Source organism: Electrona antarctica (assembly GCF_951216825.1).
Source record: "Electrona antarctica genome assembly, chromosome: 12".
In the NCBI taxonomy this organism is placed as follows: domain Eukaryota; kingdom Metazoa; phylum Chordata; class Actinopteri; order Myctophiformes; family Myctophidae; genus Electrona; species Electrona antarctica.
This window is the reverse complement of record NC_136793.1, coordinates 19,656,856-19,675,484: the sequence shown is the minus strand read 5'-3', so window position 1 is coordinate 19,675,484 and position 18,629 is coordinate 19,656,856. Positions and strand designations below refer to the sequence as shown.

The 18,629-nt window shown below is 40.9% G+C and overlaps 1 protein-coding gene across 1 annotated transcript; it reads right to left on the bottom strand.

Moving 5' to 3' along the window:
- Window positions 1-1,351: 1,351 nt before the first annotated feature.
- mccc2 (methylcrotonyl-CoA carboxylase subunit 2) lies at window positions 1,352-17,013 on the bottom strand. Its single transcript, XM_079516068.1, has 17 exons — window positions 16,757-17,013; window positions 14,219-14,285; window positions 13,651-13,735; window positions 12,744-12,845; window positions 11,920-12,047; window positions 11,264-11,376; window positions 10,794-10,907; window positions 10,644-10,708; window positions 10,088-10,187; window positions 9,517-9,612; window positions 9,291-9,363; window positions 8,586-8,662; window positions 5,128-5,194; window positions 4,305-4,461; window positions 3,442-3,556; window positions 2,942-3,027; window positions 1,352-2,042 (listed from the first exon to the last, which is right to left on the bottom strand). The coding sequence occupies exons 1-17, from the start codon at window positions 16,904-16,906 to the stop codon at window positions 1,925-1,927; spliced, it is 1,713 nt and encodes a 570-aa protein (XP_079372194.1). The 5' UTR covers window positions 16,907-17,013; the 3' UTR covers window positions 1,352-1,924.
- Between the last annotated feature and the right edge of the window lie 1,616 nt (window positions 17,014-18,629).

The window sequence follows — 18,629 nt, the reverse complement described above, 5'->3', positions numbered from 1 at the left end:
GCCAATCAGATGCGTGGGTTATGTTCACATAATGTTTGCTAAGAATGTTATTTATGCTGTTTAGATGGATGTTGGGTTTGAAGTTTACCTGGTATCCTAGTGACTTTGTAGTAGGTATCGTTTCCCTTTGCTCTATACTGTATATGTGACTATGTGGTCACTCAGGATACATGCATTTACCCTGGAATTTATTGTTTATGCCATTTATTCTGATCTCGCATTTGTAAGTCGCTGTTAAAGTATCTGCTAAAATGCTTAAATCATAAATTGTAAGGACAAAATAAGATGCAAGGTGCCATCCTACAGGTTGGTCAGGGTGCCTGTGAGGAGGGGTGTTGAACTATGAGAATAGGTGCACACGTTAACCCATTAAAAGCTTGCAGTGCATCAGTTCATGCCGTGCTGCGAGGAGCTACCAAAGAGGTATTGTGCTCCATAAATCCTCCCAGTGAAACCTGGGAGAGGCATGAGCCATATCCCTCAGACCACAACTCCCTCAAAAGACCTTGACTTTTGCCAGGACGCAGTTTGAATTTGTTAAAAAAATCATGCCTGCCTGGTTAAATAAGATGTTGACTGACTGGTTGGTAGTGCATCAATCACAGCTTGAAACCTGTGTTGCATGAATGGCCACTGGGTCACTGAGAAAAACATAAAAAGTCCATAGATTTGGATGCCACATGATGTCATGGGGAAAAGCCCCAGTAGCCTACCAATATAGTACATTAGTACAACTACTATCAGATACTATGCTCAGGGCCCTTTGGGACATCAGGTACTGGAAGCATTTATGAGCTCATCAATTTAACCACTTTCAACCGGCCATCATGATTGACCTACAAGCTCATGTTGTGCAGCTTGTAGAATCACCCATTTTCCACCCTGGGCAAGACCTACGCTGAAAAGACTATCATCGGAAGTTGCGGGATTTTAGCGGAAGTATCTCCCAAGGAAATGACGTTGATGCTTTACAAATCAGTTCACATTCTCCGCGAATGAAACAAGTGTTGTGATTGGTCGGGAAAATATCGTATCCGGGGGAAATACATCTGATGGATGTTCCGGAGGATACGTCCGCCGATAGCTTCTTTGCCTTACGTTGTGACCAGGCTCTTCTTTTCGCAGAAAAGTAAGCCTGGGACCGAGGCTACCTATTTTCTTTTTTGTGGCTAACTGGGGATGAGCTGAAGGTTTTTTGGTGTCAAAGTTCAAATTAAGTTCATCTTGAGAACCACAACAATAAGCTCGCCAGTGCGTGTATATGTATATATATATATATATATATATATATATATATATATATATATAAAATGGATTATTTAAATGCACTGAATAACTTCAGAAGTCTGTCTACAGTATTATTTATGTTGTTTAATTATGGAAATACACTGAAATGTTTCAATTATCATACTGAAATATAGCCAAATGAAGAAATGATAGCTAAATAGTCCCCCCTTGTGATTTGTTTTGTATAAAGTATACTGTATCAGTAAAACATTTCCTTTATAAGATATACTCATAGTTAACAATAATAGTCCGGTTCAAAAGACATCTCATTTTCTAAAGTTTCTAATTACCCACATTTTAATATTGTTAACCACTAACAGTACATAAGCATTAGTAAAAAGTAACATGATTCACAAAGCAAAGGGTTAGAAAGGTTAGAAAGTATTGCATTTACAATGAAAACACATAAGGCACAAGATAAAAGTTCAAATGTCCCATTAGACACTATATATCTGAACATGTACAACTCCACCTCCGCCTGTGCCATTTCTTGTTTCATCTTCAAACTGTGTTTACTAGTCTAGACTGCTGGTTGGTACTTCTCACAATCTCACCCCGCTAGGACTACATTAGGTCAACAAAACAAAAGTGTTGAAACGGAAAAACGCCTCTGGCCTTTTATGAGCCAACTGGAGCGTTACATCCTGAACACTCCAAAGCGCGTCCTCTTGGTTGGTGCATTTAGAGCGGCGCTGAGGCTCAGTCCCAAAACCAGCCGCGTATCAGCAGGATCAATGATGCCATCATCCCAAAGTCTGTAAATGAGTAAAGATTACCTTATTAAATGCCAATCAGTGTGTAAGTAGGCCTGTCACAATGTATTACATAATCACCTAATTGCAACTATTTGAGATAATCACAATTATCTATTGCATAATCGTCAATCATTTCCAAAAAAACAAAAACAAAGTGAAATTGTTTATATCTTTAAAAAAAATAATCACACCTGTATGAAGTGAGCGGTGCAACTATACATTCATGTTATAGTTACTGTACTGTGGTCTGTATACTGTATTATAGTGCACTGTGCTCTCTACTGTAGTGTACTCTGTGCCACTTTACCCTGTGCTGTACTCAACTGGCCACTTTAGGTGGTGCAGCTTTCCGTGCTTGGACATACATGGCAGCGGTGGCCGGACGGATAGCGGATCGGTCATGATACCGGAAGGTCGCCAGTTCGAATCAGCTGTCCGACACGTTAAAATTACCACCGCTGAAGTGCCCTTGAACAAGGCATTGAACCACTACGATGAAATGTGTTCTATGAGCAGGGCCTGGCTGGAAACAAGTTCTTGAGCTTAGCCCAGATACCCTGGGTAAATATAGTAATCATCAATCATTTCATTTCACACAAGGACAGACATACGGACACACATAGCTCCGTAATGGAGTGGAGGCACCGCTCAAAAATAATGCGTTTTGAGCTTGTAGATCGGCTATTAATGTAATTACATATATGTGTTATTTGTCATATCTGCCCTGTGCACCCTTTGTTTACAAAGCCTAAATCGTCAAGTAAAATGTCATAATCGTGACAGCCCTATGACTAATTGCATGGCAGTTTGATGCCACCATATTTTATATATGTCCAGCGGTCTAAAATATAATTCATTATTTTCGAGTAGTCATAACTGGATGTGATGACCAAAGGTACCTTGCACTTGAGTAGTACGGGCTGCCTTCCTCCTCAAAGCGTTGCACTATTGGAGCTTTCATGGCAGCCTCTTGCTCTGCTGTGAACTGTGAATAAATTGATAAAGAAGTACATTGCCAAGGTTGCCAAACAGTATTATGTTGATGAGTTTGGCTCACAGTCAGTCACATGCTAATGTGCTGTGAAATGACAATTGAAGGGCTGTATTGCAAGCTTGCAGGGATGCGACCTCTTGTGCTCTTGAACTAACAGGTACAAGCTGAAGCTTGGCTTCAGCAGTATGAGTCAACTGTGCTAAAGGAAGTCAGTTATGACATGTGGGTTTGCAACAGACAAATTAACTCTACTTTGCCACAAAGTGTTACTTTGCCTGAAAAGGAGGAGACGATATCCCTCCTCCTCGGGGACCCCAGTCAACGAAGTAAGTTCATAGGGTTTATGTGGTTAACTGGGATACTCAGGAAATGCACTATGCTAACCAAGGACTATTAAATGGTCACCTCTTTTCCCTCGCGTGCTCTCTGATCCTTAGTGATGGTGGCGAGGACAGTGGCTGCCTGTTCACCTCCCATCACAGAGATTCTTGAATTTGGCCACATATACAGGAATCTAGGGCTGAGGGGGACACAGGAGAAGCTGAACAACAAGCATTTACAACGGGACAACTACAATGATGTTACTAGCAGTGGTGTAATGGTGATTTTTTTTCCTCCACCGGTACCACTGAATTTTAATGACGTCAAATGCACACGCGAACACGTGTGCGCCTACATGTGCACAGCTATAATGTATAGTCAGTTGTGTCAAATTAATTCAAAAGACCATAAAACAACAGTAACAATATACTCTTGTGCTTTCGTTTGAAATGTACCTATTCTACATACTGTGAATACAAATTCAATCAATCAATCAAGTCTACCAGCCTACTACTAATAAAGGCTGGGTGTGTTCCGATGTCTGTGCGTCAACACACAGTAGCCTATGTGCCTACAGACTAGCCTACAGTACTTAACAGGTCACACATGGACCATTGATATGCACGATTTGTGTCGGCAGGTTTTGTAGCTTGGTGAAAGGTGCGAATGGGGCAGCCAATGTATCTGTTATCGGAGGAGCAGATTTTTTTTTCTCTCATCTCCGTCTTTCAGCAGCCTGCCTAGCCTGGGAAAGAGCTCCATTGACTGACTTCCCAACAGACGCTATGTTTCTGCTATGGGGATTGAGGACGCATTCTAGCATGCACGTCAATATTTGTGTTTTGTACCATGCCGGTACTGCGTTCTACGAGTATGACACCACCTGTTACTAGTGGACCAAAAAAAAGATTGTTAAGGATTATGTGCATTTTATTGCATTTCAGCACCTGTAGGCTCTGCCACACATGCCGTAGTTTCCAGCGCCGTATGACCCTCCAACGATCACAGTAATCTTAGGTACATTGGCACAGGCAACGGCAGTAACCATCTTGGCTCCATCCTTAGCAATTCCTCCAGCTTCATACTCGCGGCCCACCATGAATCCTAAAGGGTGATTTATACTTAGTTGTGCGCCGGTGTTGCACACTGAAAATAGACTATCTTCAAGCTCACCGCGTGCTACTGCGCAATGTGAGCTTGTAGATCTGTTATTTTCGGTGTGACCATGGCACACAATATAATAAATACCACAGGCTATTTTAGAGACCTACAGTGCACATTCCATGCTGGCACATAGGCACACATTTCATTTTATGCACAAGACAAACTTTCTATGTGAAGCAAAAAACGGCTAGTTAAAAATGGAAAAACTAGCTGGAGAATTGCAAATCATATTATTTTGCTCTGCAAATATAATGACATTAAGAATATTAATATCATGTAAATTGAGTTCTGAAGGGGGTTGTCTCTTTGCATTCATTAAGTAAAAAACCCATATGAATTACAAGATTTGTGTGGGTGCTTCAAGTCCTCGAAAATGCTTAAATATTGATATGGTGTTTTCACCCTTCTGTAACTTCTTGAATTATGAATAATATCCTTGATGTTGCCTGAATCTCCCCATTATACAGAGTGGGAGGCCGCCGCGAGTTAGTGCAAAAGTGATAATGAGACAATTGACAAAAACTCTAGTTATATTACTTTACAATATTAGTATACATTTCTGTGTAACAAGCAGTATGGATTCCAATGTTCCCGGCCAAAACTTACCGGTTATATTTTGGAGAAAGATCAGTGGAATGTTTCGTTGACAACACAACTCAATGAAATGTGTCCCCTGCAAAACAATTATAACTTAAGTTAATACAATCTCCAACTTAAAATATAGAGACTAAAACACGAGAAGCTGAATATTTTATAGACGCCTGAATATTTAGGCGCCGTTTTTCTTTTTTTGCAGATGGGTTCCCAGATTGTAATATAAGTGGATAATGCAAGTCATAGGTGAGTCACACGTCCACATAACGACTTCACCCATTTTCAACTCATCTTATAATTGGTCCTCACTAATGCTCATTATTTCCGAACTGTTCACAACCCTTCTCTGACACACAGTGAGTAGACAAAATGTGTGCCACATTATAATGGGCATTAGCGATTGATGGATTTTATTTGACGACATAAAAACGAGCACAAAAGTACTTTACAGTCAATGCATCAGGATGAAAACACAATAAAGCCTGGGGGCTTATTTCCATCTCTCTAGGTCGTCCTCAGACAAGCCCTTTATCTCTCTAGGTTGTCCTCAGACTAGCTCCTGTGTCTTCGACTCCATTGAAGACCATTTATATGAAGATAAGTTGAAAATGGGTAAAGTCGTCCTTTAACTGCGTACATTTAGTAATCACCTGATTGTCTTGGGTCTGTTCAGAGGGCCTTGGGTCTACTGTGTACCATTCACCCCTGAGAGATTCATTATTTGGGAATATATATATATATATATATATATATATATATATATATATATATATATATAGGCTATATAGACTGTGAGTTGAGCGTAAAACAGTCACAATATAAGTAACATCTTTGTCATGTTTAACAAACAATTTATTGACCATGTGTGCTAAGTGAATGTGGGGCTGTTTATCCTCCAAAAGAAACTCTCTCCTCAGTATATAGAACACAGTGATTACTCACAATGGCTTTGTATTGATTGGTACAGTATTTACCTTAAAGGGCCCTCTTAAAGGGATGAGTGGTCTTAAACCATGCCAAGAAAATGCACCCAACCCATAAGTCCTTAAGAAACAAGCACAATTGTCTGTGCATAGATCTACTTTCGATATACTTTGTAGCACTCAATTACTCAGGTGTATTCATTATTCTGACAGCTACCTGGAAAGGCCCCCTATAGTTAATAGGATTGAATGCATCACTTTGCCAAATTTAAGCAATAGGTGTAAACATGTGTCGCCGCTTGATACATCAACGTTGTTATTTTGCACTAGATAAAAGTTATCCGTTATCTTTTTGGAAGTCAAGTTAGATTCCAGTTTGCATAAAATGCTAGGCATTGTTTGAGTATTTGCACTTCAGTGTCTTAAGTACATGAAGCCTGAAGGGTAATGTCAGTGGCCATTTAATAGCATTGAACTAACCTGGCATCATAATATTATATTGAGAATTTCTGGGCAAAGGCTTACAGTAAATAAGTCTCCAAAATTGAAAATAAAAATCCTTATAGTCCAGTGATGGGCCACTTGAAGGCCCGATGACTGTAATATGCCTTCATGAATGAAAAACAAAATAACACAAACTAGCCAGTCAAAAGACAGCAGCTTCTTCAATCAGTGGCGTATCTACAATAAGGCGAGGACAGGCCTGTCCAAATCCATTTCTGCCTGGCCAAAATCCATACATTGGAATGGAAATGCATGTCTTTCAGCATTTGTAGCGTACTCGTCTGGCAGGTATATCTCTTTTAGTACTTCTGATTGTGTGCGGGGGACACCACATCTTGCCTGCCCAACATGTAATTCCTGGAAACGCGTCTGTCTTCAATAGTCTTCTTCTTCACTTATTCCCTTTTTATTTTTTTGTTTTCAATTTAGATTAGTTTCAGTTGGAATCATGGGTGAGTTTTTTACTTGCAGTTTAATTCGTATCGTTTTAAATAATAATACCTCAGTCAAATGTATAATGCTCTTCTAAGTCAATTTAGCATGCAGCTGGGGTTTAACATTGAGCACTTGCGCTGACTCAGTGTCATCTAGCTAGACACCCAAGTCTCAATATACACCAATGCCTTCTTCTCATGGTTGTGTTGCCAAATTTGACCAAATTGATCTAATATCACTTTCTGTGTACATTCGTTACTTTTTGAAGTACTGTACAGTGTCGAGTACATTATCACACGAAAAGATGAAATTACCTACCTAGGTTCCATCCTGGAGGCAAATCTTTCCAGTGATAAAATGGCCACCAACGTAATCAAATAAGTCAACCAAGAACAAGATTCCTATACAGAATCTCCTCACTAGTCAACAAAAACACCTTGAAGACCCTAACAGGAGCCTTTGTAAAAGGTTTCTTCGACTATGCATGCACCTCTTGGCACCACAGCACCTCAAAGGCCCTAAAAACAAGGCTGACTTCCCAACACAAACTGGTCAGGCTACTACTTGCCCTCACTCGCCTCACCCACCTCACCTCTGCCCATTTTGACAGGCTGGAATGGCTTAGGGCCGATTCATACTCCTATTTTACCGCTGTTTCGGCGCTGTAGTGCCGAAATGATTTCGGCTCGTCAGAAATTTTCAGTAGCACCGAAGAGCCGACTTTAGGACGGTACCCGCCCCCCCGAACCTCAAATGACGTCATATTGTAGGCTCTACAGAGCCGAACCGACTTTTATTCGGCTCTAAAATAGGAGTATGAATCGCGCCTTAGGGTTGACGACAGAGTACAGCATCTTGCAATGGTTCTGGTCCACGAGATTCGCTAAACCACCAAGATACCCATGTACCCGTCTAAATACTTCCTTAATGTCAACGAAGTCCACACCCACAACACCAGAGGGAGTTCAACAACCCAGATTCGGCACAAACAAGGGACTACATTCATTTTGCTCCTATGCCACCAAAATGTGGAACGCCCTACCAACAGCCATTAAGACATGTGGAGTCTCCCCCACTCCCTTTACCCCTAACTGTATGTTTTTTTACCTCCTTATATGATGATTTCCTGTTTTTTTTATATAGAAGTGTATATTTGTACGTCTCAAAATGTTCTGATGAATTGAAAATGGTGGACCCTGTAAACAAGTGTAATGCTTAATCATGGTGTCGTCCACAGTAACAGTTTTTGCATTGAGTTGTGCTTTCATTTGAAATGTACCCATTCTGCATACTGTTAATAAATACTTCAATTGATCAATCAATCATTCAATTACTTTTTTTCTCTTTCACACCTAGTTTGACCTTTATAGTTTAGTTTTACTTTAGTAACATTGGTCACAGGGTCCTGCAGTCTTTGAGGTTTTTTATGAACACATCTCTGAAAGCACAATGTCTAGACATCAGTTCACCATCCACCCAGCTCTCCACAGTATACCAAGTACATCTGAGAAAATAAAAATGTTCAAAAACAATAGCAGGGGCATATACTATTCTACAAAGGACTGTTTCCCGCTGCCTGCCGATCCAAAGGGTACTTTGATGCTTTACCTTTTTTGCAGACTCTGAAAACAACACTCCGTTGTTGCCAATGATTCCGACAGGGTAACCGAATATTCTTGAAAACCCTGAACACAGAAACACACGTACAGTATATGTCCAAAAGGTTTTAACCACATGCACCCTACGTAGCGTTAACCACATGCACCCTACGTAGCGTTAACCACATGCACCCTACGTAGCGTTAACCACATGCACCCTACGTAGCGTTAACCACATGCACCCTACGTAGCGTTAACCACATGCACCCTACGTAGCGTTAACCACATGCACCCTACGTAGCGTTTAGATTCTGTGCATGTCATGAAACGTTCGACAAAAGTAAGTGAACATTCAGCGACAATAACACATCTACAACTTAAGCTGTTGTGATGTGTTGTGGCTGTGAGCTTGTAGATCTGCTGTTTTCAGTAAAGCGATTTGGTCTAGAAGGAAAAAAGGAGGCCAAGGATAGGTCCCCGGGGGACCTCGGCTGGAGGATTCAAGTGGTTAATTGTGCCCTAGTAATGCATTGTAGATGTAGAAGTCATAGGCATAAGATATAGACTCAAATAACAGAATGGACTCCCCTGTCAAATCTTCACATATTGATATTACGTTACTGTTTTTGACTGGACAGACAATCAGACATACACAAAGAATGCTTATATACAGACAAACCATGTTCTACAACAAGTAAAGCATTATTCCACACACCTGTGACCAGTGTATCGCCGTAAAAAGCCTTGAACTCGTCAAATTTGCTACCGTCCACAATTCTGGCAATGACCTGCAAATCACAAATCACCAAAAGACTAAATTAAACGCATGACAAGTAAAACAAAAGGTTTAGTATGTTTTGTGCACACCGACTTTTCTCTATTGACAAATTTTCTGTCTTGCAAAAACAAAATCAATTAAAAAGCCTTGGTCAATACAGTACCTCTCTGCAATCGACGTTACGTTTCAGGTTATCTCCAACTATGCCATAGAGCTCATCTGCTGGATAGAGAGGAGGTTCTGTGGGTTCTGTGGTAACCTGAAATACAGTATAAAGCCCAAATGCCAATTCAAGAAAAGTTGGATTGGGGAACTGAAGGACATTTCCCAGGCATGTTCAGTAGCTCAAACCACTCTGCCAATGCTGGTGCCATTTGCCAAATTACTGTAATTAAGTGAAACTCAGTAAGTCAATCAGTACAGTTTCACCATACATTAACCATGAATAATGATCCGCTACAATAAGAATAATGGATGGTATAATATCACACAATGTATTATCGTTTTCCAATATCCACTGCCTATCAAAACGTGCAATGACATTCTAAAGTGCAATGACATTTTTCAGTAGTCAAGTCAGATGGAGCTGCTATCAGCCATTTTATTTGTTTTGAGCAATATGTCTGGAGCAGTGACCTTGTATGTGTCAACATTACGTTGTCAGTGTTACTGTGAATAACTTCACGTGCAATAGCATGCAAATAAAACACTTTTAGCGGTATCGTTAGACTTGCCTCAATTTTCTTCTTGTAGTTCAGGTTTCGCACTGCTTTTCTTGCCAAATGGAGGGCATGGTTGTCATCTAAAGCATAGTGGTCTGTCACACCAGACTTCCTGCAAATTAACACATCCATTTCTGATTATATAGCTACATGACACAGGAATAAATGTATTACAATAAGTAAATTAAATTATAATGCTTGACTTTGTTCACAGCAGGAGCTGTACAGTATGAACTCATTTTAGTCTTACGAGCGACAGGCATTAATGATCATGGCAGTGTTGTCTGTCCGTCCAACAATGTGTACCCGAACGACCTTGCTTAAGTTGGTTGATTGCAACGGAATTGTCTGTGCACCTTCAAGGACGTTACTTTGTCACTGTTAGTTTGAACGCAGCATTGGTCTTCTTCCACTATGTATAGCACTAGCACATTCAAGTTTCTGAACACTTTTACTTTCGATTCATATCTTTCAAGATGTCCAACTCTTAGTCCAATGACTGTTTGTGTGAATGAAGAGAAGTAAAACTGACATGAGATGGGATGAAGGCTACAGTATTATTGCGTACCTGCAGTGAAGATCTGCACCACCCAGGTCCTCGGCAGACACCTCCTCACCAGTTGCAGCTTTGACCTGTCACAAACGATAAATAATACTCAACCAGATGGAGACAGGCTTCCACCAACCATAGCACTCTTTCCATTTATACGAATCCTACCAAGGGCGGTCCTCCAAGGAAAATGGTTCCTTGTTTTCTCACAATGATGCTCTCATCTGCCATGGCTGGAACGTACGCCCCTCCTGCAGTACAGGATCCCATCACAACCGCTATCTAAAGCAGTGAAGACAAAGAGAAAGCACTTCAAACAATGAGCTTCAAACAATAGAAACGTCCTGGTGAACAGTAGATGGTGGAGCAAGTAGAACAGTCACTGTTAATATACATTTGTAACTCACAGAATATATAAATGTAACCAAATGGACCCTTTTCATTTATTCTGTGGTTTGGTTACATTTAATGTTTTGGTTACATTTAATCCAACCAAATGGACCCTTACGAGTCATTTTAGTTACATTTGTACACTCTCATAATTACCACTGATGATTTTACTGTGTATGTTCATTAATTCTGGTCACATTAACATCGTTAGTGTGCCAAAAAGACATGAAGCTGATTTTCTATTTTACCTGTGCTATCCCCTCTGATGAGAGTCTTGCCTGGTTGTAGAAAATCCTTCCAAAATGTTCTCTGTCTGGAAACACATCTGCCTGTCTGGGTAAGTTTGCCCCTCCGGAATCCACTGAAGGAGTCAGGAAGAACATTTTTGAAAACCTGTCAAATTACTGTACACCTGGTCCCAACCTGTATTTTTGGCTTTTCAAACTGCTATGTGCTGCTGAAGTGCTGATACCCTTGGGCAGGGCATTTGTGATTGTTCAAAGGTTGATACTAGAGAACAAAATGCTGGAACCCCCAGATGCCCTTAGATTTTGGAACAACTTCATATTTGTCGGAGGAAATAACACTATGGTCTACCTGGGTTTCTGGAGTTGTTTTTATGTAACATTCATGACTCATCATCTCTTTTCTGTTATACTTTGACATTTTACCTCCAAAATCTAAACAGAGGGGAGAGGAGCTGGGCAGTGAGGTCGAACAGGATGGCTGTAATGAAAAGCTCAGTCATTCATCCATTCTAGAGAAGATCTTTTTGATCTCTCTGCTAAGAACCTAGGCTGGACTTTGAAGATACACAGCAAAGCATCTATGAATGGCACCATTTCAGTCAGGTATTAACGATTTATCCATTCCCTCATACCTCAGAAGAATATGAGTAACTTACCCAAGTATATGCATGGCATGTGGTTTTGTTGGGCTATTTCTTGTGCACGAAGGTGTTTCTTCACTGTAACTGGATAGTATGTTCCCCCTTTAACAGTGGCATCATTTGCGACAATAACACATTCTACCCTGTAAGAGAAATGTAGATGGTGATGTAAAACTGAAGAGACTGGTTGCACATGATGTTGCTTCAAAAGAATGTCCGGGGGAAACAAAACCAAAAATAAAAACAAGGAGATAGTCAACCCAATCTATCTACATTATCATACACAATCACGCATTTGTTTCCCATTCCATGACACTGCTGAACAAGCAGTAGAGCTGGCTGGATTAGCCCCTGCCTTTTTGACCATTGGAGAAAAGTGCCCTCTCCGTTCTGAGGCTCTGAACCTGACTGTCATCAGCGCAATGAGCACATCTGCACCAAATCTTTCTTAATTGAGCGTGGTGCTGTGCAGGCGTGCACAGTGCGCACACACAGAATTATAGCAGATCTACAAGCTCACAACGCGTCGCAGCGCAGGCAACGCGTTGTGAGCTTGTAGAGCGGGTTGGTACGGGCTGGCTCCCATGGCGGGGCGGGACCTTAGAGTATACTCTAAGGGCAGGACGGGCGGGTTATGAAAAAAAGCCGGCCTGCGCATCACTACTGCTGGGAGCCCTTTCACCCTGCTTCAGAGTGGGTTTTATAAACAACGTGGCATGCAAATTTATCTAACTGAAAAAGTTTCAAGATTATTCTGGAAATCGCTATCCAAGTCAGGTCATTACTTTCACTTCTTTGAGGGTGGATGGAATAATAGAAGAAATTACCATAATACTCACCCTGAAACTCGCCCGATTCCAGTAATTATACCCCCTGCTGGAACTTCCTCTTTTCCATACAACTGATATGCTGCAAATTGGGAGAATTCCAAAAAAGGGGTCCTGGAAAAAATTTAATTGCACCATAATGACAGTCAAATTACCATGTGAACAAAAGTTTACTTTTTAGCCAAAGATTTTGAACATTTCAGCATTGGAAAGGGTGTCGGGATCAAATCTATGAAAGAAAATGGTAATCGTGAGCCAGTTGCCTTGCCAGTATTGCACAATACCAACACAATATTCAGCATTTATAATTTTTCGAGGGGCACTAGCCCCTCCTATATTCAGCTATTAGTGTAGATTTTCGTCTTACACAAACATTAAATTCCCATTGACAATGAATGGAGAATTTACGTCATATGTGGACGAGCAAATCGGCAATTTTCGTCTCACACAAACATTAACAATGAATGGAGAATTTACGTCATATGTGTCTGAGCAAAGATAAGCGCGCCCCTCACTTAATTTGATTTTTATATAATAAGAGAAGGCATTGTGCCCGACTTGCATCGCCCAGAGTAGTAGTAATAACTTATAAGTCTAGATATTGTGAGTCTCTCCCAAAGCTGACATCAATCACAAGAACTATAGCTCTGCCATCAAGTGACACTTACTGGGAATTACACTACTAGAAACCACTGGAGATGTTTTTCTTTTGGCAATAGCTCATCCATTTAGTCAATCTCTTTAAATGTAGTACTGTATCAATCATTTTCAAACTGGCAAGAACAATGGTGAAATAAATAACATCAAACTATAAACGACTGTATGCCACCACATTTATACGATTGCTCCTGTGAAAAAAATAAATCATACAGTATTTGTTTATAATAATAAAGTGAGGATGTGGATTATAATACTGTACCCTGGATCCAGAAGTCTGTCAACGCGTTCTCTCGGCAAGAGCTTTCCACGAGAGGTATGAAGTTTCCTGTTTTTTTCTCCGCCACCTGTAGTAATACAAATAAATAAATGGCCATTTTCATACATTACAGCATGTGCTATCTGACAGGGGTTTTCTTCATTTTAACACATTCTTGTTTGCAGATTAACTCAAATGTTTTGTCGGTTCTAGTTTTCACTATTTTGTTAGTTCATTATAATTACCCTGTTTCACAAGAGCCTAATACAAACAGCACAGTACAGGAAGGGACCACAAAGCAGGGATAGCTGGGCGGGTGTTAAGTGTGTTCAAGTTGTTCAACGGATGCTTTTGAAATTTGGAGGTCCTGTTAAACTGACTTACTTTAGCTATTCCATGAATAGCTAAAGTTCTATGAATGAAACTAGTAACATAGTGGACTTGGAGTCAGTTCTCTAACAATTAGGTTACTGCCTACTGTACTGAATACTAAATGCAAGAGACATTTTACACCTTCTTCAATGTGCTACCCAGTACCCCCACCATGATGTCAGTCTGTCAATATACTCACCCAATTTAACCTTCTCCGTTCTGCTTTTCAGTTCATCAACCAGAACTTGCATTCGCTCATAGTTTTCCTGGAAAAAGAATGTATTAAATATTTGTTCTGTTTGCTGTTAACCAGTCACAGCAACACAATAACGTTTGGCGTTCCATTAAAGCTGCAGTCCATAACTTCCATGTCCTACACAGGAATTAAACCCAGGTCCCCAGTGTGAGAAGCACCAACATCTTTACTGTTTCAAACCCAGGTCCCCAGTGTGAGAAGCACCAACATTTAAAACCCAGGTCCCTAGTGTGAGAAGCACCAACATTTAAAACCCAGGTCCCCAGTGTGAGAAGCACCAACAATAAAAACCCAGGTCCCCAGTGTGAGAAGCGCCAACATTTAAAACCCAGGTCCCCAGTGTGATAAGCACCAACATTTAAAACCCAGGTCCCCAGTGTGAGAAGCACCAACATTTAAAACCCAGGTCCCCAGTGCGAGAAGCACAAACATTTAAAACGCAGGTCCCCAGTGTGAGAAGCACCAACATTTTTACTGTTTTACAGTTTTACAGAATAGGGAGACCATATAAATTGTGTTTGTAATGAAGGATGCGCTTAGGCAATGGTTTGGTGTTGAATTGTCACTTAAACACAACATTTTAGATGTTTAATAAAAATAGCAAGCAGAATATTCCGATAGAGATGATAGAAGAAACCCAGGTCCCCAGCAAGCATGAGTGTGAACTATTATTCTGTGAATAATAGTTGGAAGGTGTTCTCTAGCTGCGGAGAAATGAACTATGATGATGAGTTTCAGTATGCCAGTCCTCTGAGAGGTCTCGCACTCTCTCTCTCTCTGGAAAACATAAGTTGGAGGCCAATATGCAACATGATCTAGAGGGTCCAACATGTTGGCAACCAAGCCTCATGGTTGCATTATGCATAACTGTAGCTGTGAAGCATTGTGCCTACAAACTGTGTGTACAGGTTATAAGTAGAGACACTATTTAGCAGTATTCCAAATCCCATAACATTTACCTAATCAAATCCACCCACTACTACAAGGTGAGCCCACATGCATTCCCACTTGGGTATGCATCTAAAAGATGGTAACTCCAATGCTAGTTACTATTACTAGCCTGATTTATGCCATTCTGTATCAAAATGAGTGCATCAGTGTCTCACAATCTGTTGATATTCCTTTTCAAAAGACAACATTACTGCTACGAGAGAAGTAGTGCCCAACAGTCGACAGATATGGCCTCATTTGGCATATCGGGTGACGGGTCATATCGTATCAGTGAAATGGCTACCGATATGTATCGGTATTACATACTGATGCAACTCAGTCAGGGCTCCTCGTCTCTTGTTTTGTTTGGAAGTTCAGCCCATTTTGTTTGTGCCAAACTGTGATGCCAATGGTGCTGGTAGTGGTAGTAGTGTAGTGTCTGTGTCACTCCAAAGTTTGTCCAAACTACTTAATTAAAAAATAATAATAATATTATATTCCAGCTCAAAAATTCACTATCGGTTACATATCGGTTATCAGTGATTGTCCCCTCTCTAAAATCGGTTATCGGTCTGGCCCTAGAGAGAAGCCTACATTATGATGGTGGTGATGATTATTATTACTATAATTACCTTTTTTAAGTCATTTATTTGGTATTATAACTATTATCAAACCTACCTAAAGTTTTTGTATTTTGTTGAAAGTGTAACTGAGTGAACTTTCAAATCAATGTTTGGCTAGTCTACTTCTGTATAGATTAACTTCAACATCTGTGGGATCTAATTAACTGCATTGGGAATTTGCTAAAAAAAAGATGTGGCAAGGCTCTCCCAAAGCAGACAACTCAAGAGAAACAATACTCTGTAGCGCCATCAAGCGACATTACTGGGAATTACACCGTCAGTGAAGAGCTAGAGTAGACAGTAGACAACACGACTGCTGGACTTTGTTTTCCTTTCTCTTGGAACTACAGTAGGCAGTATCTCTTTAATTTAGTGTATCTCTTTAAATGTAAAAGCCATGCCGCGCTAACGAAAACAAAACAACTGCATACAGTTCAGAACAGTGGAAGCTGTGGAACTTTACAGTTAAACTCCCTGGTTTGGAGTAATTTTATACAAATTACAGTAACTGCAATTACAGAACTATATATTGCCATTATTTGCCAAAATTGCTATTGCTTGCTACACAAACATTGGTTACACGCGTTGGTTACATGAGGCTGATGTGAGTGATGCTATTTAGACCTTGGCCATACACATAATGACATGTCTGATATGCCATGACTTCACCACAGCTACTGTACTGTAGAGAGCAAGGCAGCTCAAGGTTTTGACCTCCAATAGAAAGCTCGCTGGGTTCTGTGTTGAACAGAGCTTGGTTGCCAGTGGTTGGTACACAAGTCACAATTAAAGAACATACAGTATTCTCTTTGAGGGACAGGTAAGATACTGTAGCGTTCCATACCATAACGTAATCTTCAGCTGCATGCAGAGCGAGTACATTTGTAAGCTAAATCAACATTAGCTGCAGTCAGACTTGTTAACCCACCTGGTACTCTGGGGAATGGGTGTCGGGCTGAGAGCCCAGTTTGGCCACACTGTCTGCATAGTAAGGTCTTGCGTTGGCCACGGCGACACCCCTGTAACGAAGCAGCCACGGCCGGACAGCCTGCAGAAGCATTTTGGTGCTCACTGCCATGACTTCACCACAGCTTCACCAAGGTAGCATGAGCTATGGCTATGTTAGCTCGAACTGACGGTGACGGTTTCCTCCTAGGTTTCCTTTCCTCCAGGCTCGGCTCTTCTTCTAGCTGCGTATAATAACAGATGGTACACACCGCCATCTGCTGTCTGCAGAGAAATAGGCGCCAGGCAGCTCAAAGTCTTGCCCAGGACAGGACTGGTTTTCAACCCTTTTCATATCAAGGCCCATTATTTATTCGGCATTTGAGCCACGGACCACAATTTGATGAGATTTAGCATCTCAGACCAAAGAAAACAAAAAAAGACAAAAAGATGACAAAACTAGAAAAAGTGCCCTTCTGGGCACAGGTCTCCACCAGGAGGATAGGACTGTGTGAGATGTTTGGCAAAATGTTTAGGAGTAATATAAATAAGTAATATGTTTGCCTTTGATGGCAATTGGATGATTTGAGGCATTTTGTTCCAAAAATCAACCTGTTGGTGGCGCTATAACAGGCCAATGTGAAAAGGGTGGGATATATTCCTCAGCCTAGTAAGAAAATGTGTGAAAGATTTGACGTAAATTGCATGCTGCGTTCATGATTTGAGGCTTTTGTTGAAAACGGGGCAATCTTGCAAACTGTGAAAGCCAATTATAGCCAATTAGGATGGAATATGAAATATCGGACAGATCCGACTTGAGCACATGACCATAGAGATACTGTGTAACGATTTTTGAGATTTTTGGACAGAATCTGGAGGAGTAATATCCATTACAGTCATTTAGCAGACGCTTTTATCCAAAGCGACTTACAATAAGTGTATTCAACATAGGTAGGGAACAAAAACTACTAATCACCAGAAGTCTTTAGTGCATTTTCTGCAAAAACAAGCAACCAAGAGTATACCTAGCGCTAAGGTAAAATCCAAAAATGTGTTTTACAAAATTCGGCCTCCTGGTGGCGCTATAAAAGGCAGATGTGGAAAATGCAGGTCAAAGGTTTGTCCTTGGCCTCTAGGGAGTGTGCATGCAACGTTTCACGCAGATCGGTGCAGTTTTAGGTAAACAATGTGAAAAGCTGCCTCATGGTGGCGCTATAACAGGCCGTTCTGGAAAATGCAGGGCAGAGGTTCATCGTTGGCATCCAGGGAGTGTGTGTGCAAAGTTTGGCATCGACCGGGTTAACGGTGCCGGAGATTAGCTGGTAACGGACGGACGGAAGGACGGACGGACGGACACACACACACACACGGACGGAGTGCAAAACTCTCCCCATGCCTTCGGCCTGGTGGAGACAAATATATGTTTTTGTTGTTGTCATATTGTCCACAATTCCAAGCTGTAGTGATGCGGTGCCATAGGAGAGATATAAACAGGCTGCAAACATTGATATAACAATTCTTCTACATTCTCTAAAACCTCTTGTAAATTAAGTAATGCAGATGTTTAACAATAATTTAACTCTTGAGGGCGTAAAATGAAACCAAATTAATTTTACATTCTCAAGAGTTAAAGATCGTATTTAACGTATTAGGGTCCATTGTCTTACCAATAGGCCTACCAACTCTTCCATCATTTAGCTGGGGACCACCTGGAACCTCCTCAAGGACCACTGGTGGAAAACCACTGGTCTTCTAGTGGGTGAATGGAAAAGGTCCAGAGGGATTCATTGCACGTGTGTAGAATAGATTGATGGTGGCCCACTGGGCCATTAATATTGTGCTGGGCCAGGCCCAGC

Bases quoted from the DNA above. Each gene is read 5' to 3' on its own strand.
- mccc2 (XM_079516068.1), bottom strand. From the start codon at position 16,906: ATGGCAGTGAGCACCAAAATGCTTCTGCAGGCTGTCCGGCCGTGGCTG. The intron at 12,846-13,650 runs GTACAGTATTAT...AATTTTTTCCAG, and splicing joins GACAGACTTCTGGATCCAGG to GACCCCTTTTTTGGAATTCT. The intron at 3,557-4,304 runs GTGCTGAAATGC...TGTCCCCCTCAG, and splicing joins ATGTGTGGCAGAGCCTACAG to CCCTAGATTCCTGTATATGT.